The 23,344-nt window shown below is 35.0% G+C and overlaps 1 protein-coding gene across 3 annotated transcripts; it reads left to right on the top strand.

Annotated features, from left to right (window-relative positions):
* The first annotated feature begins 5,852 nt into the window (after positions 1–5,852).
* On the top strand, positions 5,853–18,332 carry LOC132280179 (uncharacterized). 3 transcript variants are annotated; one of them, XM_059782316.1, is made up of 10 exons: positions 5,853–6,009; positions 7,006–9,578; positions 10,523–10,633; positions 10,735–10,860; positions 11,380–11,468; positions 13,588–13,673; positions 13,842–13,913; positions 13,988–14,559; positions 14,644–14,922; positions 18,015–18,332. In XM_059782316.1, exons 4-9 carry the CDS (start codon positions 10,766–10,768, stop codon positions 14,903–14,905), a joined length of 1,176 nt encoding a protein of 391 aa, XP_059638299.1. In that variant the 5' UTR covers positions 5,853–6,009; positions 7,006–9,578; positions 10,523–10,633; positions 10,735–10,765; the 3' UTR covers positions 14,906–14,922; positions 18,015–18,332. The 3 variants fall into 3 exon arrangements, with proteins under 3 accessions (XP_059638299.1, XP_059638298.1, XP_059638300.1); XM_059782315.1 differs by having other exon boundaries at positions 10,492–10,633; XM_059782317.1 differs by having other exon boundaries at positions 7,006–10,633; positions 14,713–14,922.
* The last annotated feature ends 5,012 nt before the right edge of the window (positions 18,333–23,344 follow it).

The following is a 23,344-nucleotide window of genomic DNA, read 5'->3' as shown; positions in this document are numbered from 1 at the left end:
CACTACAAGTTCACCATTGTGGCGGAAGCAAGTCCTTCGTGCGATATATTGAGGAGAAGGCAATATTTATTGAACTAAATATTTTTTTAAATACTTACTTTTATTTGTTTCTACAATTGACATATAATAATTCCTTCAACTTTGTAGAAAACGTCTCAGAATGAAACTCAACCTCATTTGGTTGATGTTTATGAAGAAACACATCACAATCCAAAAAAAAGTTCGAGATGTGACAAAGCTCGAAAATTGCAAGTAAGAATACCCTTTCTTTTCTCCTTTCTTCTTTCATTTATCATAATATGGGAGATACGACCACTAATATATAGCAGTGATAAATAAATATGGATATCGATCTTTGTAAGGTTTTGGTTCTAGTCATTGTAGCTTACCGAGTACAGTGGTTATAGTTTTTAGTGGAGTTGCTTTGAGAACTGTGTATGTTAGTTGCATTTTGTTCTATTTTCCATTACCTTTACAAAGAGGCAATTATATTGCATAAATTTGCAAATGAGCAGTTACCAGTTTGGTGTATTGACTTTGATCCACATTAATATATCTGCTTATTGGTATTTGATGATCGCATATATGTTACTTTTGATGAACAAGAAGCTTCAATATACTAGTGTTGTGTTGCTGATGAGCCTTTACTGTATAATTTTGGTTTCTCTTCGTTGCACTTTATGGTTAGGAAATCCAATTGCTGATACGGGGATGAAGTGTTGTTGATGTCCCCATCAATTAAAATGAAACTTAATTTATGATTTTTGAAAGAAATTTTATTTTCAAGTGTCAACTTCAGCATTTTGTAGAGTACAACATTTTGAAAGCGTTTTCTTTTATGATATTTTCTCATTTTACATGTCATTTAAAATTGTGATACTTTTTAATTTCAAAACACGGGTTGATCAAATCCGTGCAAATTAAAAAATATCAAAACAATTAAAGTATTTCAAATAAGCACATATTTAAATAAATAAAAAATAACTCGCTGAAGAAAACTAATAAATAATAATTTTATTAATATTTTTAAACTAACAACTCATCCATACTTCTTATGTATGTATTTTATTCATACAAATATTTAGGTAATATATTTACGCCTTTGACAATTCATCCATGCCCACAATTCAACCACGTACCAAACCTTAAAAGTTAATTTATCAATCAAACAATTCTTACAGAGGCAAATTAACTTATCAACAAAACAACTCGTACCTATGCATTACATGCATATTATATGCATATAATTAATTTAATAACCAATAATTTTATATATTATATGCATATTATATAATATATATATGTGTGTGTGTATAACACATTCCTTAATAATTCTTGTTTATTTAAAATCATATATACATATATATCAATAATTATATATATATATATATATATATATACACGACCATCTGTACAACTCATCAATTAATTAAACCAAATATACACATATATAAATAAATATGTATATGCATATATATATATATATATATATCTCATTCCATCATCAATATATTAATTTAATTATATTTATGCAAATTAAATATTACTAAATATTGTCATAAATGGTTTCCCATAAATATTCCATTTTGGTTTAAATAAATTTTCGACACCGTCTTACTAAAAGATATATATCTCCTAGTAGGATGAAAATCTGATAATAAAATTGATACAATTGGAAAGATGACGAAAAATTCTTAAATTTGAGATCAAGAATGATCCAATTTCGATTTAAAATGACTAAGTTATGACTATTTCAACTTCAAGTGTCGAAACAAACCAACAGGGATTTCCCACACACGCCCACGCGCTTAGCATGCACTTGCACGCGTTGGATCCAAGCCTCCGTGTGTGCTGGTATTGGATGAGCTCTTTCAGCTGCCGTGAGCTCGCCCACGCCAGATTATTTTTAAATTGACTAGACCATATCTACGGTCCAGATGCACATGTATACCCTTTTCGATACACCGTAATGTACCAAATCATTCTACTTATATTAAATTAATCACATGGCCTAGATCAGTGTGTGTAACATCTTATCATGTGCCGCAATGCACAGGATCAATCCACTTAAGATTAAATAATTTAACGGCCCAGATCAGCATGTGTACCACCATTCCATGTGCTGTCCCACACCGGATTACAACCTTATTATTAACATCCAGACGCCCAGTGTGTGTGTATATATATAATATCTATATAATTTTTGCCAAATAATATAGAAAATAATTCCAAAAAATTATAAAATAAATCCCGAATAATTTCAGAAAATTCAGAAAAATCTCATAAATTCTATAAACCCTAATTAATCATATTGGGTCACGAATCAAGTATAACAATTAATTTTAAATATATACAATCTATATATATAATTAAAATCCAACAATTCCAAAAGTAAAAATCATAATAAATATTGTTCTTAATACTCCGATTTAATTATGATTTAATCAAATAAAATTAATCTAAATATTGATACTCAAGGTAAAATCCTTATGAGTTCTAATAAGAAAGTTAGAAAAAAACTTCAAGTTTTGATTGTTTTTTCCAATTCCGACATTGTGTTTCTCTGATCCGGCCTTCTCCTCTCTGTCCACGTCTTCTTCTTCTCTCTCTCTACCTCTCTTTTTTTCTAACGTGAAAAACATTTTTAATAAATTAATCCTATGTGTATATATAACCACATTAATACCATAATTCTTTTTCCAATGATGACTACCATATAAAAATAATAATAATAATCTTTAAATAATATATATATATATATATATATAAATATATATTATATTATACATATACCTTCCATAATTAATCATTAATTAATTAAATAATGTATACCTATATATATCATTCCATAATACTTATTAATTAATTATATATATATATATATATATATATATATATATTTATAATTATAAAAAAATGATCATTTAAATAATTACCTAACCATGGGCCTTTATTAATTAACCCAATAAGGTTCATTCAACCCCAAGACCACATCATTTGCTCCAACTTCTCTTGAGCCCAAATCCAATTAATTTAAATAAATATTTAAATTAAAATAACTAATTACATGAACCACACAAATAAAATAAAATCCAATAAAATCAACACACCAATAATTTAATCAATAATTAAACACACACACAACAATTATCATATCAATTCAACAAATATAATCACAAAATAAAATATACTTAAAATAAGATAATTAATTTAAGCACTCAATTAAATAAAATAAATCATTTAAAAATAAAATAAAAGTAATTAATACTAATTAAATCAAACAAATTATTTAAAAATAAAATAAAAATAATTAATCTCAATTAATAAATTTTTTAAAATATCGAGGTATTACAAAAATAGCCCTTATTAATGAAACTTGTGGCTCTGTTGATGTGTAAAGGATATAAATCTGTCCATATTTAACATATGATTTTTTGAAATTATGGTATAAATTGATATAAATTTATGGCAAGGTAGTGTGATCTGAGCATGGGATTCACTTCATAGCTAATCATCTGAGAATTTTATACCTTAGAGGAAAAATATTATCCCTAGAGACGGATATGCAATTAGTGTGCTGATTTTATTTTTTCCTTTATTTATTTCTTTATCCCCGGTGAATGGTATTCTGAAAATCTTTGTTAGTCATATCTTGAAAAGTTGACACTGACGATTAAACTGTTTGAAATCTTAAATGAGATACGCAACACACATCTCAATTAAAGGATGTGAGATGCAACACACATACTTCCAATCTCTGGGAACCTTTTAAGACTTATCTCACCAATCCGAAGGTAAATGTGCTTGATGTTCATCAATTGAACTGGTGTCTGGCCTTATGTCTGTTTATTTCTATTCCATGTACGTATGAGCAATATATGATTGAGGCCCAAAGTGTCTCTAAATGGCAGATTTATTATTCATTCAAACCAACTCCTATCACCTAATTGATAGATTGCAAGTATTTTCATGACTTTTGCATAATTTTTATATAATAATAATGCCTAGATTTAAAATTTAAAATGTATACATATATCTACTATGTCTTTGTTGGATCTAGTTTGGAGTCTGATGATGAATAGTTGAAGTACAGATTTGGTGTTAAGAGTTAACATCATCATCTCATGGACTGTGTTGCCAAAAAGCGGCTGAAAATAGGATGGACTGTGTTGCCAAAAAGCGGCTGAAAATAGTTCTTTTTATTGCATGGGTTACTTCACAGGATTTACAATTAATTATGGAGTTCACAGTTCTCTTGTCCTCATCATATAAGAAATGGTGATTAGATTAAGATTTAAGAACTGCAGAGTTATGGTCTCGCTCTTATTTGTTTCCTATACAGGGGGAGTGGGTTACAACAGTACAGGCAGGCTTTATATCTTATAGATGGAGATAAACTTAAAAAAGAGAAATAAGCCTCGTCAAAGTCATTGGAAAGAGGCCCAAATATATTTGTGGCGTGGGGGTATAAAGTGAAACCCCCACCAACGAAAGAAGCCTTCGGAGAAATGAAATATGTTGATGCTATTGAAGTAATCAAGAATATGTAGACCAATATGGAGTAAAGATTAGAAGTTAAGTTAAGCATGATCATAAAAGAGTTGCTCTCTCAAAACAATGTTCCATCACCAAGCTCCTTGTAGGAAACAATTATGATTGATGTTTCTTTGTATTTTTTTGACTGATATGAAACATATGGAAACAATATTTGTGGCTTGGATTTGTATTTTTGTTAAACATGTTTTCCCTAAGCTTTTTTGTTGAGGACTAGTGCTTGACTTATGAGTTGTATAAATACTGAATTATGGTTTAGATCTTCTTTAACCATACTTGAACTTCATTTGTAAATAGTTTATGATCTTTAATTTTGCTATTTAAAATATCTTTTGCACATATATTAAAAAAATATAAAAATCTAAAAAATTTGTATTGCATTGTAGGTACTACAAAATTTTTAGGTTTTATATATTTAAAATATAATTTTTAGTCCTTTTGCGACACAAAAGAGAGTCGATAATAAGTTGTTTTGAGCCACAATGCTGTCGGAACTGTGTAGGCTTTTGCGACTCTATTTTAGAAGTCGCAAATAATAGGCTATTTTCAACATCTTATTGTGTTGCAAATACCAGCATATTAGCGACGCTAATTCAGCAATAGCAATAGAGTTATTTTCGACCCCGAAAAAAGGGGTCGGAAATTAATATGCCTTTTGTGACCGCACCACCATTAGTGATGCCAATTTAACGACAGCACTAAGGTTGTTTCTGATCCTCAAAAGGAGTCAAAAATTAATATGACTTTTGCGATCTTGCCATTACCGACACAACATGTGACCCCTATTTAGAGTCGTTAATACCCTTTTTAGACACTAATTTTTGGTTTTTACGACCCCTTGTGACGTCGAAAATAACTCCATTTGTTATAGTGTGGGGGCAATTGTTCCCTCTGATTTTTTTATTTTTTACTTTACAGTATTTTATTTAGTGATTTTTTCGTTTTTGAGATATAGACGTATAAAATTTTCATATTGTCTCTTCTGAAACTACCAAAAAAAAAAAAAATCAACTGTTCCCTCTCACTCAATTTCTTGGATCCATACCTATTAAACTGGTTAAAAAAAAACGTTTGAAGAAATGAATATATAAAGCTTGTTTATTTTTATTTGAAAAATATAAATTTGTTGGGAAATAACAAAAACCTATTGGCAGTATTTTAAAATAATTTATATAAAAAATATAGCCTGTTCTAATCTTGTAGGCCAAGGGCCGGGCTTAGAATTTTTAGAATACGTTTGGTCCGGACCGGCCGGCCCGTTATGCACCCTTAGCAAGACACACCTGACAATACACTTTTTCTATGTTGACGTACTTCTGACTTTTCTCTATCTCTCTCGTCTGATGTACTTTCTTTCTCTCTCTACCCCCGAACCAGTTTGAACGTGCAGATCGGCGATCTACGCTCTTTCACTCTCTTGTCTCTTTCTTTTCATGTTTCTCTCCCCGAACGAAGGTATTCTTCTCAATTTTATGCATGCTTTTGAAAATCCAATTTCTTATTATTTCTCTAATTCTCTTTCTTGTCCTAAAATTGATCTTTTTCAAGATCTGATTTCTCATATTTGATTTGTATGATATTGGTTGCATAGTTTCATGTGTATGGATTTGACGGCTTTCACCTTAGATCCTTACTGGCAATTGAAAAACCCTTTATTTTTCTTATCAGAAGGAAAATTAGGTTTTTTTTTTCCGAGATTGAAGAGCCCATGATTTGTATGATATTGGTTGCATAGTTTCATGTGTATGGATTTGACGGCTTTCACCTTAGATCCTTACTAGCAATTGAAAAACCCTTTATTTTTCTTATTAGACGGAAAATTAGGTTTTTTTTTTTTTTTTTCCAATTGAAAAGACGCAGAAAAATTTCCTGAGGATTTTTTTTTTTTAACGATTGAACAGCCCACTATTTCTTAGAAGAAAAATTCCTTTGATTTATTTTTTTGGTAAGATAAATTAAAATAATTTTTTAAACAAAAAAATTTCGATTGGTAGCGATTAATTGATAATGTAATAGTGTCACATTATTGATGTGAAAAGACGGAAACTTTTTTGGTGGGTTACAGCTGGATGTTGTTGTAATTATTCCATAGTGGATACTTTTTGGGCGGTGAAACATAATTATTTTCTGCCAACAATATCTAGTGTAGATTTAGGAAACTGTGTACCTGACTCACATAACCTAACAGTAGGTCTATGGCCTAACAGTAGGTCTATGGCCTAACAGTAGGTCTATAGGTTTGGTTTGTCCTCCTTATGTAATAGTCATGAATTCAATCTTTGAAGAATTTTAGTCGGACAAATAAACTCCTAAATAGAGTTTCATTGGACAAAGCAGTCCTAATTTTACAAAAAAAATATTCCAACAAAAGAGTGCATCTCTTTAACCCTTTTCATATTCTCATTTTGCTGAATTTAATGATCCATCGTCTCTCTTACTCTCTCTTACCAGATCAGCTTAAGCTTTGAGAAAACGAGACCCAACTGAGGCTAGCAGAACCGGAGTGAAGCTCTCTGAGCAAACAACAACCAAACTGAATGGTGAATAACTCCATCAACGTGCAGATCGGCGAGACCCAGAAGTTTAAACACCATGAACTCCGGCGAGCTTCAGTTCATTACAGAGATCTCCGGCGAGCTCTCTTACTCTCTCTACCAGACCATTCTACCAGACCAGGAAGCAAATCGAACACTACCAACGCGCCGAACAAACTGAAGCTAGCAGAACCGGCGTGAAGCTCTGACCAAACAACCACCAAACTGAACGGTGAAGAACTCCAATGTGAAGACCGGCGAGACCCAGACGTTTAAACACCATGAACTACAGAGATAAACCAATCTCCGTGAACAGTTCCGGCGAACCCAGTAACAGATCCAGAAGTTCCGGCATGCTCCTGTTTAGGCAAACTTCAGTTTCGGTGAGTCAATCCGGCGAGACGAGAAATTCCGGTGAGCTTCAGAGATAAAAAAGGTCCTGCGAAGCTTAAATCTTCTCGAACCAACTGCAGCAACCAGAAGCACAACTTGAGCTTCAACGTTCGAACTCCATGTTTTCCGGCGTGTCTCAGGACGTCGACCCAGAAGTTTATACACCGGCGACCTTCAGTCAGAGCACAGATCAACCAATCGCCGTGAACAGTTCCGGCGAAGCTCGAACCCATTAACAGACCAGAAGTTTAAACACCATGAACTCCGGCGAGCTTCAGTTCAGTACATTACTAATAAATCAAATGGATTGAAATTTGATTTCGGCGAACCCTTTAACAGATCCAGAAGTTCCGAAGTGCTCCTGTTTAGGCAAACTTCAGTTTCGGTGAGTCAATCCGGCGATACGAGAAGTTCCGGTGAGCTTCAGAGATTAAAAAAAGGTCCAGCGAAGCTTCAATCTTCTTGACCCAACTGCAGCAACCAGATGCACAACTTAGCGTCAACGTTCAAACTCTATGTTTTCCGGCGGTTTCAGACGTCGACCAGGAAGTTTAAACACCATGAACCACGGCGACCTTCAGTTCAGAGCACAGATCAACCAATCGCCGTGAACAGTTCCGGCGAACCTCCATTAACCGTTGGGCAAACTTCAGTTTCGGTGAGTCAATCTGGCGACAAGCTCCGGTGAGCTTCGGAGATAAAACAAGGTCCGGCGAAGCTTCAATCTGCTCGACCCAACTGCAGCAACCAGAAGCACAACTTGAAGCAGCTACAACGTTCAAACTCCATGTTTGCCGGCGTGTTTCAGCGATGACCGACGCGAGCTACAACAAACAACGTCGACCAAACTTCCGAGACAAGTTTAAGTCCGGCGACTAGAGTTCTATAAATCCGGCGAGGCTCAATCCACTCTGGCGAGTTTCAATGAGTTGCCGGTGCAAACTTCAGGCGTAGCTTCAGTTCGTAGCACCTCAGTTACGGTGACCAGGCTCTTTCGGCGAGCTTCAATTACTCCCAACTGCTCAGGCGAGTTTCAGTGTGTTGCCGGTGCAAACTTACCGACCCAAAAACTCCATGTTTTCTGGCGTGTTTCAGCGATGACCGACGCGAGCTACAACAAACAACGTCGACCAAACTCCAGAGACAAGTTTAAGTCCGGCGACTAGAGTTCTATAACTTCGGCGAGTTTCAGTGAGTTGCCGGTGCAAACTTCAGGCGTAGCTTCGGTTCGTTGCACCTCAGTTAGTTACGGTGACCGGGGTGTTTCGGCGAGCTTCAATTACTCCCAACTGGTCAGGCGAGTTACAGTGTGTTGCCGGTGCAAACTTACCGACCCAAAAACTCCATTTTTTCCGGCGTGTTTCGGCGATGACCGACGCGAGCTACAACAAACAACGTCGACCAAACTTCAGAGACAAGTTTGAGTCCGGCGACTAGAGTTCTATAACTCCGGCGAGGCTCAATCCACTCCGGCGAGTTTCAGTGAGTTGCCGGGGCAAACTTCAGGCGTAGCTTCAGTTCGTAGCACCTCAGTTACGGTGACCAGGCTGTTTCGGCGAGCTTCAATTACTCCCAACTGCTCAGGCGAGATTCAGTGTGCTGCCGGTGCTAACTTACCGACCCAAAAACTCCATGTTTTCCAGCGTGTTTCAATTCGTAGCACCTCAGTTATGGTGACCAGGCTGTTTCGGCGAGCTTCAATTACTCCCAACTGCTCAGGCGAGATTCAGTGTGTTGCCGGTGCTAACTTACCGACCCAAAAACTCCATGTTTTCCGGCGTGTTTCAGCGATGACCGACGCGAGCTACAACAAACAACGTCGACCAAACTTCATAGACAAGTTTAAGTCCGGCGACTAGAGTTCTATAACTCCGGCGAGGGTCAATCCACTCCGGCGAGTTTCAGTGAGTTGCCGGCGCAAACTTCAGGCGTAGCTTCAGTTCGTAGCACCTCAGTTGCGGTGACCAGGCTGTTTGGGCGAGCTTCAATTACTCCCAACTGCTCAGACGAGTTTCACTGTGTTGCCGGTGCAAACTTACCGACCCAACCAGTTTTTTCTCAGTGACCTAGTGAAAACCCATATCCGGTCAGGTCCCGGTGAGCTTCTTCCGTATAGATTTTTTATAAATAATTATAAATAAAGGGTAGTTTTGGAAAAAAATCATTATTTATAAAGTATAGACTTATTTGTAAATAATTTTTGAAACATACGACTTCTTGATCTTCTAAAAAAAAATTTAGGACTAATTTGTGTTTAAAATTGAAAAGTATAAACTTAATACCGTAAAAACTACGGTATTCAGGGGTGGAGCCAGTGTGTGCCCTTGGCCTGGCCCGCCTAGCATATAAATATGGTTATGTTTTAATTTACTTTTGCATTTATAAAAAAATTTCTATTTAATGCCCCCCTAAAGTTTTTAATTTCTAAAATTTATGTCCTAAATTTTTCTTTCTTTTCACTTATGCTCTTAAAATTCCTTTGATTTCCTAAAAAAAAAAAAAAGGTTAAATTTTCTTCTTCAATCAGAGTCTAATTCTTTCCTTAAAAATATCTCATCTTTCTTTCCTTTTTCTTCTTCTTTTCATGGTTTTCTTTTCTTTTATTGGCATATTTTCTTGTTTGTGATTCTATTCTCTTTTGGCTGATTATGTTAACCAAGTGAGATCACCTTAGTGTAACGTTGTTCAAAACCACCCTTTTTGCATGCTTGGTTCAGTTCAAGACCATTGTTACGTTGGTATGGACATGACTTGTTGTCTTTTGAGATTATGGATCTTAAAGATTGATATGGTCATATATACTGATGAACTTTCGGTGGAATGTGTGCTATTGCTGGCATTTGTCTGTATGTTATACTTTACACATGAACTATCCTTTTTGGGAAGATTGCGTTCTGTATGCTTCTAACATGTTTAAGTTGTGCAGATTATGGATTTGATCAAGGCTAAAAAAAAATCTAAATGAATTTAAAATTATATTCTCTCTTTTTGTTTCAATTCCATTTATTAGGCTCATGGGTCACCTCTTTCCGTATGCAAAGATACCATATCAGGGTGGGTTGAGTTATGGAAGGCAGACTAGAAATCTCGATCTTGTGTTCGAAAGAAATGAAGAGAATAATACAATATCTACTAGGTTGAAATCAGAAAAGGTTTCTCTTAAACACTTAATTATTTTTTCAGCTTTCTATTTCCCACTTGTTTTTATGGTTTCATCTGGTGGTATCCAACACCTTCTTTTCCTTCCTCTCAGATTTTGCATAGAACCGGGTTTGGTATTGGAGATGCAATTGCTGGTGCTTGTACCTTTGTTTTTGTTGGCTGATCACCTATTCAAAGACGGTTGTAATGGGCACACACCAATTATTATATTGAACAGGTAAAATCTAAAGACTGCTTTGTCATGTATTTCCATATATTGTTATTGTCTATTTATTTTTTTAGACCAACTTATAATTGGCCTTGGATGCTTTACTTTATACTTTATAATCATTGAGATATTGAATTTATCTTAGGCGAAAATGTATAATCTAATAAGGTCATAGAACTGAATTGTGGTAAAATGTGTGTGGCCCCTCTAAAATTTTAGATGTACATTTTTTTTTGGGTTGGAGGACTTTATGGGAGTCCAGGTAAAGTTGGGCCAGCAGTGTTTTTGGCCCCAGTAAGTTTTATTAGGCCCAGATTGATTTTTGGGTTGGAGGACCAAATTTAAGTTTTAATAGACCCAGTTAAAATTACATTCCTTGTTTTTATATATTTTTCATTCCCAGATTTAGTTCGTAGGGCAATCTTACTAGTATATTTTAGGGATAGCAGTAAAGGTTTAGGGCATAGAGAGAGAGAGAGAGAGAGAGAGAGTTCAAATGATGCGAGCATTTTTCCAATTTCTTTGTAGGGGCCTTCGATCCAGTCAGAGATATCATACTAGGTATGATACTGGAAAGCATCAAGCTACTGAATATTTTGAATGGGGTGGTGACTTGGGTAATTTCTGCATCTTATTCTTTGAAAATTTTGATGTTTCTTGTGATTTGTTTATAATATATCCTCCTGTCCACAATTCCTATGGCATTCTGTGTATATTCATTTGATATCTGGTTTGACTCTGATTTTCATGGAGTCCCTGTTTTTTTTGTAAGCAGGTTTTGCCAATGTTTTTTTCTGTATATTCTTGGATTTCTATTATGGTTTGGTTTTTATTTTTGTATTGTATATTTTTTGATTTCTTAATTATGGTAATTAAAAACCCAGTTCTAGTATTTGATTTAATTAGAGACTCTGTTTTTAATGTAGACCCATCTTTTTTTATGTAATACACATATTTTTTTTATGTAAGCTGGTTTTGCTAATGTTTTTTCAGTAAATTCTTTAATTTCTTTTAGGGTTTGGGTTTTTTTTATTTTTGTGTTGTAGATTCTTTGATTTCTTAATTAGAGTTATTACAAACCCAGTTCTACTGTTTGATTTAATTAGAGACTCTGTTGTTAATGTTGACCCATTTTTTTTTATGTAATCAGGTTTTGTCAAGTTTTCTCAGTTTCATTTTATGTTATTATGTCGAATATTCTTTGATTTCTTCATTATAATCAATTTTCTTGTATTTTAATCTAATATATTGAACTTCAATGTATTGATTTCAGACCCAGTTTTTCAGTTTTTTTTGTAGACCTGTTTTTCTTATTTAAGCAGGTTCTGCCAAGGTTTTTTTGGTTTCTTTTCATACTATATTGTTAATTGATGGGATGCTCCTTGGAACTAGGCTTGAGTTTGTCCGAATTGGGCCCACCAAATATGCACCCCTAGCTATATTTACCATGGAAAGCTAAGTGACCTCACTGAAATTTCGATATTTGATGGATACTTAGTTGGTTATTACCAAGTGAAACTATTAGAGAGAGTGCTCTTACTACCACCTTTCTTCTTCTTGATTAATTACAACGTACGTAGGGATGGCAAAGGGGGCAGGAGTACCTTCCCCTCCCGTTTAAGGCTCCCCACCAAAAACTGTTTAGCAAAACCCCCCTCACCGTCCCATTTAAGTTTCACTGCCCCACCCCATTTAAGTTTCAATTTACTGATACACTAACATATAATCAAAGTGAATGATCAAGCATACGTTCTGTGAGCTTAAATGATGAATGAACTACTGTAAAAATAAAGGAAATCTATAAATGATGTGTTCTGTTAAAGTAATTTTATGAGATCAGAATCTACTTATCAATTTTTTATTTTTATTTTTTATGAGATCAGAATCATTAGATCTGTGTAAAAGATAAAGAAATTTCATATGATCGGATGTATATTCCATTATTCTGTTCGAATTGAACCCTTAAATCATAATCAAACACAAATATCACCATCTATAATGTAAAATTAAAATTTACCCATTTTTCAAGTAATAAATTGGTGTAAATCTATACGCACGTTTGACATGTAATCTATAGACAGCCACTGTCCACCGACAGAGTAAGTTCACTAAGTTTTACTTTGTGTATGTCACACACAAGAAGTTCACTAAGTTTTACTTTATGTATATCACACACAGCAAGTTCACTAAGTTTTACTTTATGTATATCACACACAGCAAGTTCACTAAGTTGTACTTTGGGTATACCACACACAGCAATGGATCTTTAACTTTGAAGGAAAAAAGAAAAAGAGAGAGAACTTACCGTAGGCCGTAAATCCAGTGGTCCCAACCCTAACCACAACCCTAAATCTATCCGTTACCTGCAAGCAAAGAATAATATGATCATAAAGCAGTTGAAGTATATGCTAATAATCTACCACAACTCATGGACTCTATACTAAACTAGACTAATTTGCAATGTGTTTCAGTACAGGGGGAGAGAGTTGAAATGCTATTAGTTTTTTGCAAAAAAAAATTTCCAATAAATTTTCTGGAGGGCTTTGAACCCGCCAAAGATCTCGTACTGGAAAACATCTATGAATTCTTTATTTTAATAGATTATATTGTGTCCTTTATTATTTGAGCTTCTGATGAAGGAAGGTCACTTGTAACTCTGATTTTTGTATATATCTAGTATTTTAACTTAATTTGTTGACATTCGATCCTGGGTTTTATGTGAATTCGTTTTCGCAGGATCTCAACCCCTGGGGCGTCGATTGAAAATTTTCAGTTGCTCCATTGCTGGAACTGAATGCGAGAACAAGGAATGGAAATTCAAGGTTAATTTGCAAAAGTCTTTTAGTATTTTATATTTTGCTTGTCATGTTTACTTCTTGTATCTTTTCATGTCAAACGTTTTTTGTGACATTACTATGTCCATCTTAATGTAGAAGTAGAACATATGTGATATTATACCGTTTGATATCGATCTGATTTTAAATATTTAGGTAAGTGGAGGATATTCTGTGAGCTCTCATTTCAATGGGCTAAGAGCATATTCAACTCTCCCTCCTCCTCGGGTATAAATCTTTTTTATTTTATAATTTTCAGGCCTTTTTTATATTGTTTTTGTGCTAATAAATTAATGTTACAGCTCGTAGACAATGATTTTGACTTGAATGATAACCATTCATTTCTCGTACGTTCGGGCACATTGATTTCAGCGGGTGAATTTGTGTCTAAGCTTGAGGGTTCTCCTAGAGTCGTCTACATGTCTCTTGCTGAATATGAAAATTGGTTGTCCAGTGGTTTCGATATGTTATATTTTAAAAGGAGGTTGATGGAGAATTCGATGTGTGTTGTTGAGACTGGTGTGGAATTAGTGGAGTCGGTTAGGTATTGTAAGAGAGAATTGAGGGATAGTTCATTTGTTTGTGCATATGTGGATGGTTCTTTTGATCCAAAAAGCCATGAAGCTAGCATAGGGGTGGTGTTTGTAGATGTTTCAGGAAAGTATCTATATCATATATCTGAACGAATAGGTCGTGTGACTCATGCTGAAGAAGCCGAGTTAAATGCTCTCACAGAAGCTGTTAGTTTTGCGAAGTGGATGAGGTGGAGCAACTTAGTTGTCTATTCAGACTGTCTGAATATGGTTAATGGTCTAAGGGAGCCGCCCAACGAACAGTATTCTAAAGCACGAAAGAAATTTCCCGAGACCTACGCGTGAGTACATTTTGTTTTATTCTTCAGTCCATTTATTTTTTTTTAATTTGTTTTTAATATATTGAATTTTTTTTTTATTATCAGAAAATTGTATGGTGCGGTGTATGGTGAAGACTGTGGTTTCACTAATTTCGTGATATCATTCGTTTTTAGAGAGAGGAATAAAGCTGCGGACTACTGTTCGTATGCTGCATTGAGGAACCACTCTTGTGACCAAAAGCGTATTGAGAAACTTGTCTTTCAGGATCACACTATGATGAGTTTAAGGTTTGTGCAGAAGAAACTCTCTATCAAAGAGTTTGCTGGAAAAAAAGTTGTGACTGCAGATGGAGTGGTTGTTTCTTGACCTTCCAGATGAACAAGGTATAATTCTTAATTTCCTACAATGTTTCTGTTTTTTATTATTCTGAGTTTATGATCTCGGGCCTCCCCCTTTCTGTTATGACTGTTCTAGCCCCGATCTTAATGCTTGAAAAGCAAATTGGATTCATATGCAAACATAAAAATGAAAACTTTCTGAAAAATTCCCTTTTTGTTTTTAGGACATTTGTTAAATCCTATCTTCCCACAGCCTCTAACAAAACCTGTCTTTTGCCTCTTGGTCTTAGTAGTATAAGAACTATGAGTGCTAATCTTGAGGATTGTTGGAATGTGGAGGTTTTTCAGTGTTTATTAGTTTTGTTAATTTTTTTAGTAGTTGCTGTATATTTCAAATTTAGGGAGTTTTCTTTCTGGTTTCAGAGAAGGACTGTGAACGTTTACATATTATTATAATAGAATAAATTATGAGAATTTGTTAATTTTGTTTTAGGGTTATAGAATGCTTATAGACAGGCTTAATTGGCTAAAAATAAGGGCAGCCTCCAAAAAATGATAAAATTCAGAATTAATTAGAGAATTTTTTTTCCCTAGTTGATACCCAAACCCATCCCCCTGGCTCCCCTTCTCTCTCTCAAGGAATTGTTTGCACTCGAGGAGTCGAACATTAGAGAAATTTAAATTCTGAAAAGATGTTAATGTATTTTTAGGGTTTATAATAAATTTTGAGAAGTTTTTGCTCTCGTCCTATGTTTTCGGTTACGTAAAATATGTTGTTCCCCCCGTGCCTTTGAAGAGAGATGAAGAGAGTCTGATTACATTGCTTGGGTTATACATTGGAATGCTAACTTCGTAAAATGCGTTGGTTATACATGGTCATTTAAGAGATGCTTATTAATTGTTTTAAGCATGTGCCTTGGTGCATCTTTTGGTAACCAATTGTATGTGTCTGTTTGGTGATTTGAGTATAAAATTTATCAAAACTTAGTTGTGCAGGATATTATGGGAAAAAATATATTTTGTTATAATCAAGAAATTCACATTGGTATTTCTTATGAACAATAAATAACAGGCCTTCAACAAACCTTTGTGAAGACTTTACAGCGGCATCTCTCTCTTTCTCTCTCTATGTTTGTATGTCATTTATGATGTTTTTAATTGACTCTGCAGCCGCTACCTTAATGAAAATTTGGCCTTACACACAAATTGTTTGTGGCTAGTATATATTATGTTTATATTAGCAAATGGAGATTTTAGAGGATTGCTTTTATTGTGGCATTTCATTTGACTACATTAGAGGTTTTGTTTACTTCCAAGTACTTGGTGGTTTAGAGCTCTTTTAGACAAGAATTTATCCCTTTCTTGGGTGTTACTAAATGGATATGCTTTATTCATTAAACATGAAAAAAAAAAGTACTTGGAAGGAAACCCAAAAAAAAAAAAAAAAAATTGGTTATGATTTTTTTGTTTTGTTTTCCATTACCTTGTGCACTCGTGGTATAAAACTATAGATTTTTATTATTCTTCAAATTTCATTTTATCGACTTCTAGTTTTCACTTTTCATTTGTAGTTCGATTATTACAAAGCTTCGCAACATCATCTCACAGATGCCTTGGAACCTTATTTATTCTGTTCTTTCTTTGTTGGAGTCATTGCCTTTTAAAATTAAATTTTTCTTATGTGTTTCTCCTTCAATTATTTATACCACCGTCCAACCACGGTGATCAGAGGCCTGTTACTGATCCTTCTACAGTGCCATTCAGCTCGCATAAAGTATGCAACAGCTATCCCTTATTGAGTGTTCTTTCTCGATCTCCATCTAGCCGCTTTCATATGATGCCCCTTCTTTTTGACTTCACATCCTAGTACTTAGAGATGCTTGATTTCATTCTTCAAGACCGGCCTTCTTTCACGGCTAAAAAGAAAAAGGGACTCAAGACATCACTATATACGATGGCTTTGTATGGTCAAAACTGATGTTCTGTGCTTGTTGGAAGGTTCTCATTAGGGTTCCTTACTGTGGGTGTACTGTGTTCCACAGACCTAAACTTAGTCAACCGAAACCTGTGAGCGTGATCCTAAAAGTGGAACTCAGATCCATAATTGTGTGAGTATTAAGTCCTCCTAATAACTTCTATGGATAAAAACCTTGCTTCAAATTCCTTTCTTTGGGCATATTCAAATATAGCTCCCCCCTAGTTTCTTAATGAAAGAAATAAAACTAGCAGAGCAGGCCAGGTGTAGGACAGCCTTACCTGTTATGTGAGCTAATCAGAAGTTTTTGTGTCTATTATTGGTTATCACCCCTAATGGAAGAAATCCCTTCTTGGCTGCAATCTCTCAAGAAAGAAATTGTTACTTGGAGATTGTCGAATTAGTGTTGGGATCTGCTGCCATCCTCTCTAGCAAAGGATTCACAACCTTGGCAGAAATGGACTGACATCTTGTCATTCAGGGCAGAATTCCTTAAACAGTTGCATGTAGTAGGCTGCTCTTTCTGTTCTATTGATCTTGGCGGGGAGGCTTCTTCCTCACCACCTTCGAGCTTTAGATTCATTGAGATTTGGTTAAGGGCATAGTTAAGAAGATCAATTTGTAGAATATGGCGGGCTGTAGCGGGCTTGACTATGAATACAGGGCTGGATACGATCAGTTTGACTTTAAGATGGTCCATACATTTCATAAAAGCCCCAATACCTTGCTATGTATCCTTAAACGTTTTGTTGTCTTCTAGTGACTTATTTTTCTATAATACCCCTAATCTATAAGGGGTCAACCAATTTTATGTTTTAATCTTGTTTGGCTGATCTTGGGTTGAAGGCTGTTGATATTTCCTTCCCAGCACCTTCTATATTCTTTATTTCTTGATTTCCTTCTTAGTTGGTTTTTGAACTTTTTATATTTTGCATGACTGATCATAATTTTAACCACGGCTGATCATAATTTTGTCTTCCCAGCACCTTCTATATTCTTTATTTCTTGATTTCCTTCTTAGTTGGTTTTTGAACTTTTTATATTTTGCATAACTGATCATAATTTTAACCACGGCTGATCATAATTTTGTCAAGTTTTATTTCAAAACTGAATTTGTGACCATTTGATTGTAATTGGATGCTTGTCCTCTTGTTTGCTGCAGGATGAGTTTTGGTGGTGCTCGAAATTTTGGTGTTGCTCGAAATTTTGGTGTTGCATATTCGTCTTCTGATACTGACTCTACTTTAGAATTTTCTAATGAGCCCATTTGAGTCTTGTGCAGCTCGGTGGTTAAATATTGTGGTTATAATAATCTTGAACATGGGTATATATCGGTTGTTTATTATATAGTTGAATATTTCTCTGATTGGGAAATTGTGGATGTCATATGGATGAATATGTCGTGGGAATATCATGGCGGTTTATTATATTTCTGGTGTCGGTTTATTATATAGTTGAATATATCTCTCTGATTGCGAAATTGTGGATGTCATATGTATGAATATGTCATGGGAATATCATGGTGGTTGTATTATATTTCTGGTGTCGGTTTATTATATGGTTGAATCTCTCTGTGATTGCGAAATTGTGGATGTCATATATATGAATATGTGAACGGTATATCTCGGTGTTTTATTATGTTTCGGGTGTCATACTCTTTATTCTTGAAATATTGATGAAATAATAATTATAATATCCTAAAACCCGCACTGTTTTATCTCTGGATGTCAGTATGTCTGTCACTTTAATTAAATAATTACTTGTGTCATTAGTTATAAACTTTAGCATTTCCTCATGACACCCAATGAGTAGAAAAAGAGCAGGCCAAATTAAACACTTCTCGCTGATCAAATGTTCTTCTCGGCATAATCTGAAATGCGATTTTCCAAATATCCTCCCACAATCTTTTTACGTTAAACCTGACAGTAATTGCAAGTTGGAGCCGTCAAGTAGAAATTTGGTCCATGTTAGTTTGTAACTAGTTTTGTGTTTGAGAGTATGGAATGCAATTTGATGTAAATTTGGTCCTGTTAGCAAAGCCCCAAATAAGTGTTTGGCCATGTCAAAACATGGTACTTCCTCTTTCTCATAAACAAGAAACTAAAAATTCTCCAAAAAAAAATTAGTGAGAGCAAGAGTGAGCAAACAAAAAAATAAATAAATAAAATTACAGAGCAGGGAAATTACTTGTTCCTGTAAATCTTTTTTAACTTTGACGTGGCTTAACAAAATCAGATTCGGGGAGTTTTGGTGTTGCCTATCATTACTCCATTGCATATAATCCCTTGTGTGAATACGGGCTGATTGTTAGTCGAGCGATTAAAAGACTAAAGTGGCCTTATGTATTTAGAAAAGAAAAAAAGTGGTGAAAAACAAAATAAATGTAAAATGTCCAAAATACCCTAACCAAAAGAGAGGAAAATGATATTTATATGTAAAATGGTGTAAGGGCTTTTTGGGAATACCAAAATGGTAGTTTAGGTAATTTTTTTGACTTAATATAGGTATGTGCAACGCATGTAACTACTTAAATATGATTTTTTGATCTATTATACGAATTAATCCCTTACTTGTCCTTTTTTTAAAACTGAACTAACTTATATACCAAAAATAAATGTTAGGGGGGTTATTTGACCAAATTTTAAACATTAAAAATGTTTTTCTCACTTAACCCTAAAAATATTCACTTAGTCGATCTGAGGACCAAGTACCTTGATCACATCAAAGGACATCTGATGGAAGGACCTAGAACCTTGATCCGACTCCACACCTGGACATTGAGCGACCTAGAGTCTCGATCGTATCAAGACTATTAAGTCGGTCGAAGGATCTAAAACCTAACTGTAATGACCCGAACCTAGGGGTCCGAATCACTATCCGGCAGGTTCAGGTAAGGACCCGGATAGCGATTCGAACCCCTGGGTTCGGGTCGTTACACCCACTAAGTTGATCGAAAGATCTAAAGACCCAATCCGACTCCCACACCTGGACATCGAGCGACCTAGAGCCTCAATCATACCAAGGCCGCTTAGTCGATTAAAGGGCCCAGAGGCTCGACTCGATTCCCACACTTGGACGTCGAGCGACCAAGAGCCTTGATTGTACCAAAATTGCTTAATCGATCGAAGGACCTCGAGCCTTGATTCGATTTCCATACTTGGACATCGAGCGACTCGGAGCCTCGATCATATCAAGGCCACTTTGTCTATTGATAGACCCAGAGCCTCGATCGGACTCCTACACCAAAACATTTATCTAACATCGATCAAACTCTGTCGAATATCTATGAGGTGCTTAAGGGATCTTGGACTGGAGGATGAGAGATCAGTTTAAAGTCATAGAAGGTGGACCCAATTAGGGAAGAGTGTAAGAAAAATACAAGACAAAAATGGTGACCCTTACAATCACTGTTAATTAAGATGAACTTTATTTAATGAGAACCAAACTTGCTTGTGGTAATCTTGACACACAAGTGAAAGAAATTATGATGACCTTGCATTATAAAAGTCTGCAATGGTTGTGGATAAGTGTAACAAGGGTCATTGTCCCACATTGGATCTGGATGGAAAAGTGATTGGGTATAAATGATTGGGTATGTAACACTACTCAACAGTTTGAATTTTTGAATAAATAGACAAGCGCCCAATTGTCACAATAAGTCATCATGTCCTATGAATAGGTATGAACTTTTATCCAACTACCCTTTTTTTTTTTTAAGTCTTTAACCATTGGATAACAAATTTGATACTAAAGGCTTTAAAACGTGGACGGAGGGAAGCATTGAAGGCAGAATTGGGAAGTTTTTATTTTTATTTTTATTTTTATTTTTATTTATTTTATAAATTGGTCTCTCCATTAAGGTCCTAGTTCGATTTTTCCCTACCCTCATTCACATTCCTTAAGTTGGATTATTCTCCTCTCCTTTATTTCACTCTTTTGTTTACTCGTCACATTTGTTTAGTGTCATACCTCATATTTTATCTAACGTTGACCTGACCGACTACCTTGGACTACAAATTCCTAAAATAATAAGGATTTGGTCTCTAGTTTAAAAAATAATATATTTCTCATAAAATCTTTGATGTCATGTCTTGAAAAATTTGGAAAATAATTTTTCTTTGAAAAACTAAAAAAGACATGAATGTATATATGTTGTAGGATATAATTGACATTTCACATCGTCAGTAAACCTACTGACAACACTATTGCGTCAGAGGTCATGCAAACCAACCATCGGAATTTAATTTGGTAAATAATGCCCAAGTAAAGAGGTAAGGATATCCTCCCATTAGGACTAGATAAATATTGTACAGCCGTACTGAAAAGTGCAATGACATTTTAATATATTCAAATTGTCCAAATGTTTTCTATTCAATCTATTCCCTTTTTCATTGAATCGCAAGAATTTCCTCAGAAGTTCCTATAGGCGGCGTATATAAAAAAGGATACTCATTAAATATCTGTGTAACAATTTCTATTATGGGGTTTACATATACCCATAATTATTGTTATAATTGAAATTGAGAAGGATTTTTTTTTTTTTTTCTTATTGAAAAAATTCAATACCGATTAGTTATGTATCATCTTCATCAATTGTTTTTCTGGATCAAAGCAACAAACATCTCCTTTTCATTATTCATATTCCCCTTTGCTCTTTATCTGGATTAGAGCAAACCCCATCATTCTTCACACCCTTGCCCTATTTTGAGAACTATCACCTTCTGTGACTTATCCCCAAAACTTATTCCTCACGAGCTTCATCTCTATCACCTTTGCCCATCTTGAAAACAAGCATCCTCTAACTTGTTCCAAGACTTGTTCCTCATGGGCTTCACACTATCACCTTCTTCATACCTTTGAGTTATCATCAACTCTGATTGAATCTCCATAGCACCTCACGATCATCTTCTGCTCTTACAAGCTTTACGCCAATTTTCTACACTGATCTTCAGGACCAATCACAGGCTCTGACCAACCATTGGCTCTGATACCAGTTGTTGGGGATAATTAACTCATTCCAACCCATTCAATGGTCGGCTGTAGTTGAGAGTTAAATCCCTCCTTCATCACACACAGCGGAAATATCATCACATCACATCAATACAAACATATATGGAGATAACAATTACACATATTCACGCACAACACAATATTTTACATGGTTCACCCAACTCAAGGGTTACATCAATGGGAGAGAGAGATTTCACTATTAAGAATCAAGGAAGAGAATATACAATCACATGTCAAAACCCCACTCACTCATTTATCATCTCTTTTGAGGCAACATGTATACACTCAGAAATTATAACACTCACCTTTAAATCTCTCACATCCATCTTTATTTATAGAATTTTCAAACCCAGTTTTTTGTTGGACAAGTATTCCCCAACTTGTCTACAAAGAGTTACCATAATGATCAAAACTCTAAAATAGAAACATAATGAGATATAATTTTCTCTACAAATTTCAACCTTCCAAAATCAAAAAAGAAAATTAATTTTCTGCGTATAAATTTTGAGTCACAGACCCAACAACTCATGCATCATCAATCAGGAAATCATTTTGCTTCTAGCCTTAACATGCCTTTGATTCTCAAACCCATTAACCAAATTGAAGGAATTAACACAATTTCTAATCAATTTCTTGCCATTTAAACAGTTTATATTCTTGCAACCAAGACCAGTCAAACTAAAAATCTTATCACTCGCATTTTTCCACAGTGAAATGGGAAAAGTATAAAGATCCACCTTAGGAATTGACTTTGCAAAACACCTTCTTCTCGGCAATGGCTCGCAAAATTAGCTTCTGGGCAAGGCCCCAGTCGTTTGGGCATGGTTCATTGACCTTGTAATTCATGCCCTGGGACAGTAAATCCATAGATTTCTCACAAGAATGACCCACAGAGGCCACAATTTCAGTGATCCCAGTTCTTGAATCCTTGCCCAGAGGAAGCTGGTGGTGGTGGAGGAAGAGTTTGAGCTCATTCGCGATGTTGGAGGATGGAAAAGACTCTGGCGATCGAGTCGTGGAGGTAGATGGCGTCGAGGGTCATGGCTATGTGGATGGTCGACGATAATTGGTTCAGGTTGAGGCGTGGACGAAAAAGAGGTAGAGAGAGAATGATTAAATGAAGAGGGAGCAGATATGGTTATTTTGGTCCTTCAAAATTGTTAGAGTAGCGGGTCAAATCTAAATAAATTGGATCATACCCAACATAATTTAAATTTTATTTTTGACACGTGTCTAATCCAGATTCATCCACATCACCAGATTGGATGAAATGTGTCCAATCCTTTTCTTTATTACAGAGCATCTCACATACCTTTATATACGCACAAGTATTATCCTTTTCTTTATTACATAGCATCTCACATACGTTTATATACATATGCATATATCTATGTATACGCACAACAAATAATCTCAGACGATTCTTTCCTTATTTGTTTTTTTGTTCTTCTTTTTTCAATTTCCTTTATTACTTAGCCCCTC

The sequence above is a fragment of the Cornus florida genome, unplaced genomic scaffold (assembly GCF_030987335.1).
Source record: "Cornus florida cultivar Cherokee Brave unplaced genomic scaffold, ASM3098733v1 CherokeeBrave_3.0.0_Hap2_Chr10, whole genome shotgun sequence".
NCBI lineage: Eukaryota > Viridiplantae > Streptophyta > Magnoliopsida > Cornales > Cornaceae > Cornus > Cornus florida.
This window is presented reverse-complemented; position numbering and strand designations above follow the sequence as displayed.

Excerpts from the sequence above, each read along its gene's own strand:
- LOC132280179 (XM_059782316.1), top strand. The coding sequence starts at position 10,766 with ATGCAATTGCTGGTGCTTGTACCTTTGTTTTTGTTGGCTGATCACCTA. Across the intron at positions 10,861-11,379 it reads CCAATTATTATATTGAACAG|GGGCCTTCGATCCAGTCAGA; the intron begins GTAAAATCTAAA and ends ATTTCTTTGTAG. Across the intron at positions 13,674-13,841 it reads ACAAGGAATGGAAATTCAAG|GTAAGTGGAGGATATTCTGT; the intron begins GTTAATTTGCAA and ends TTAAATATTTAG.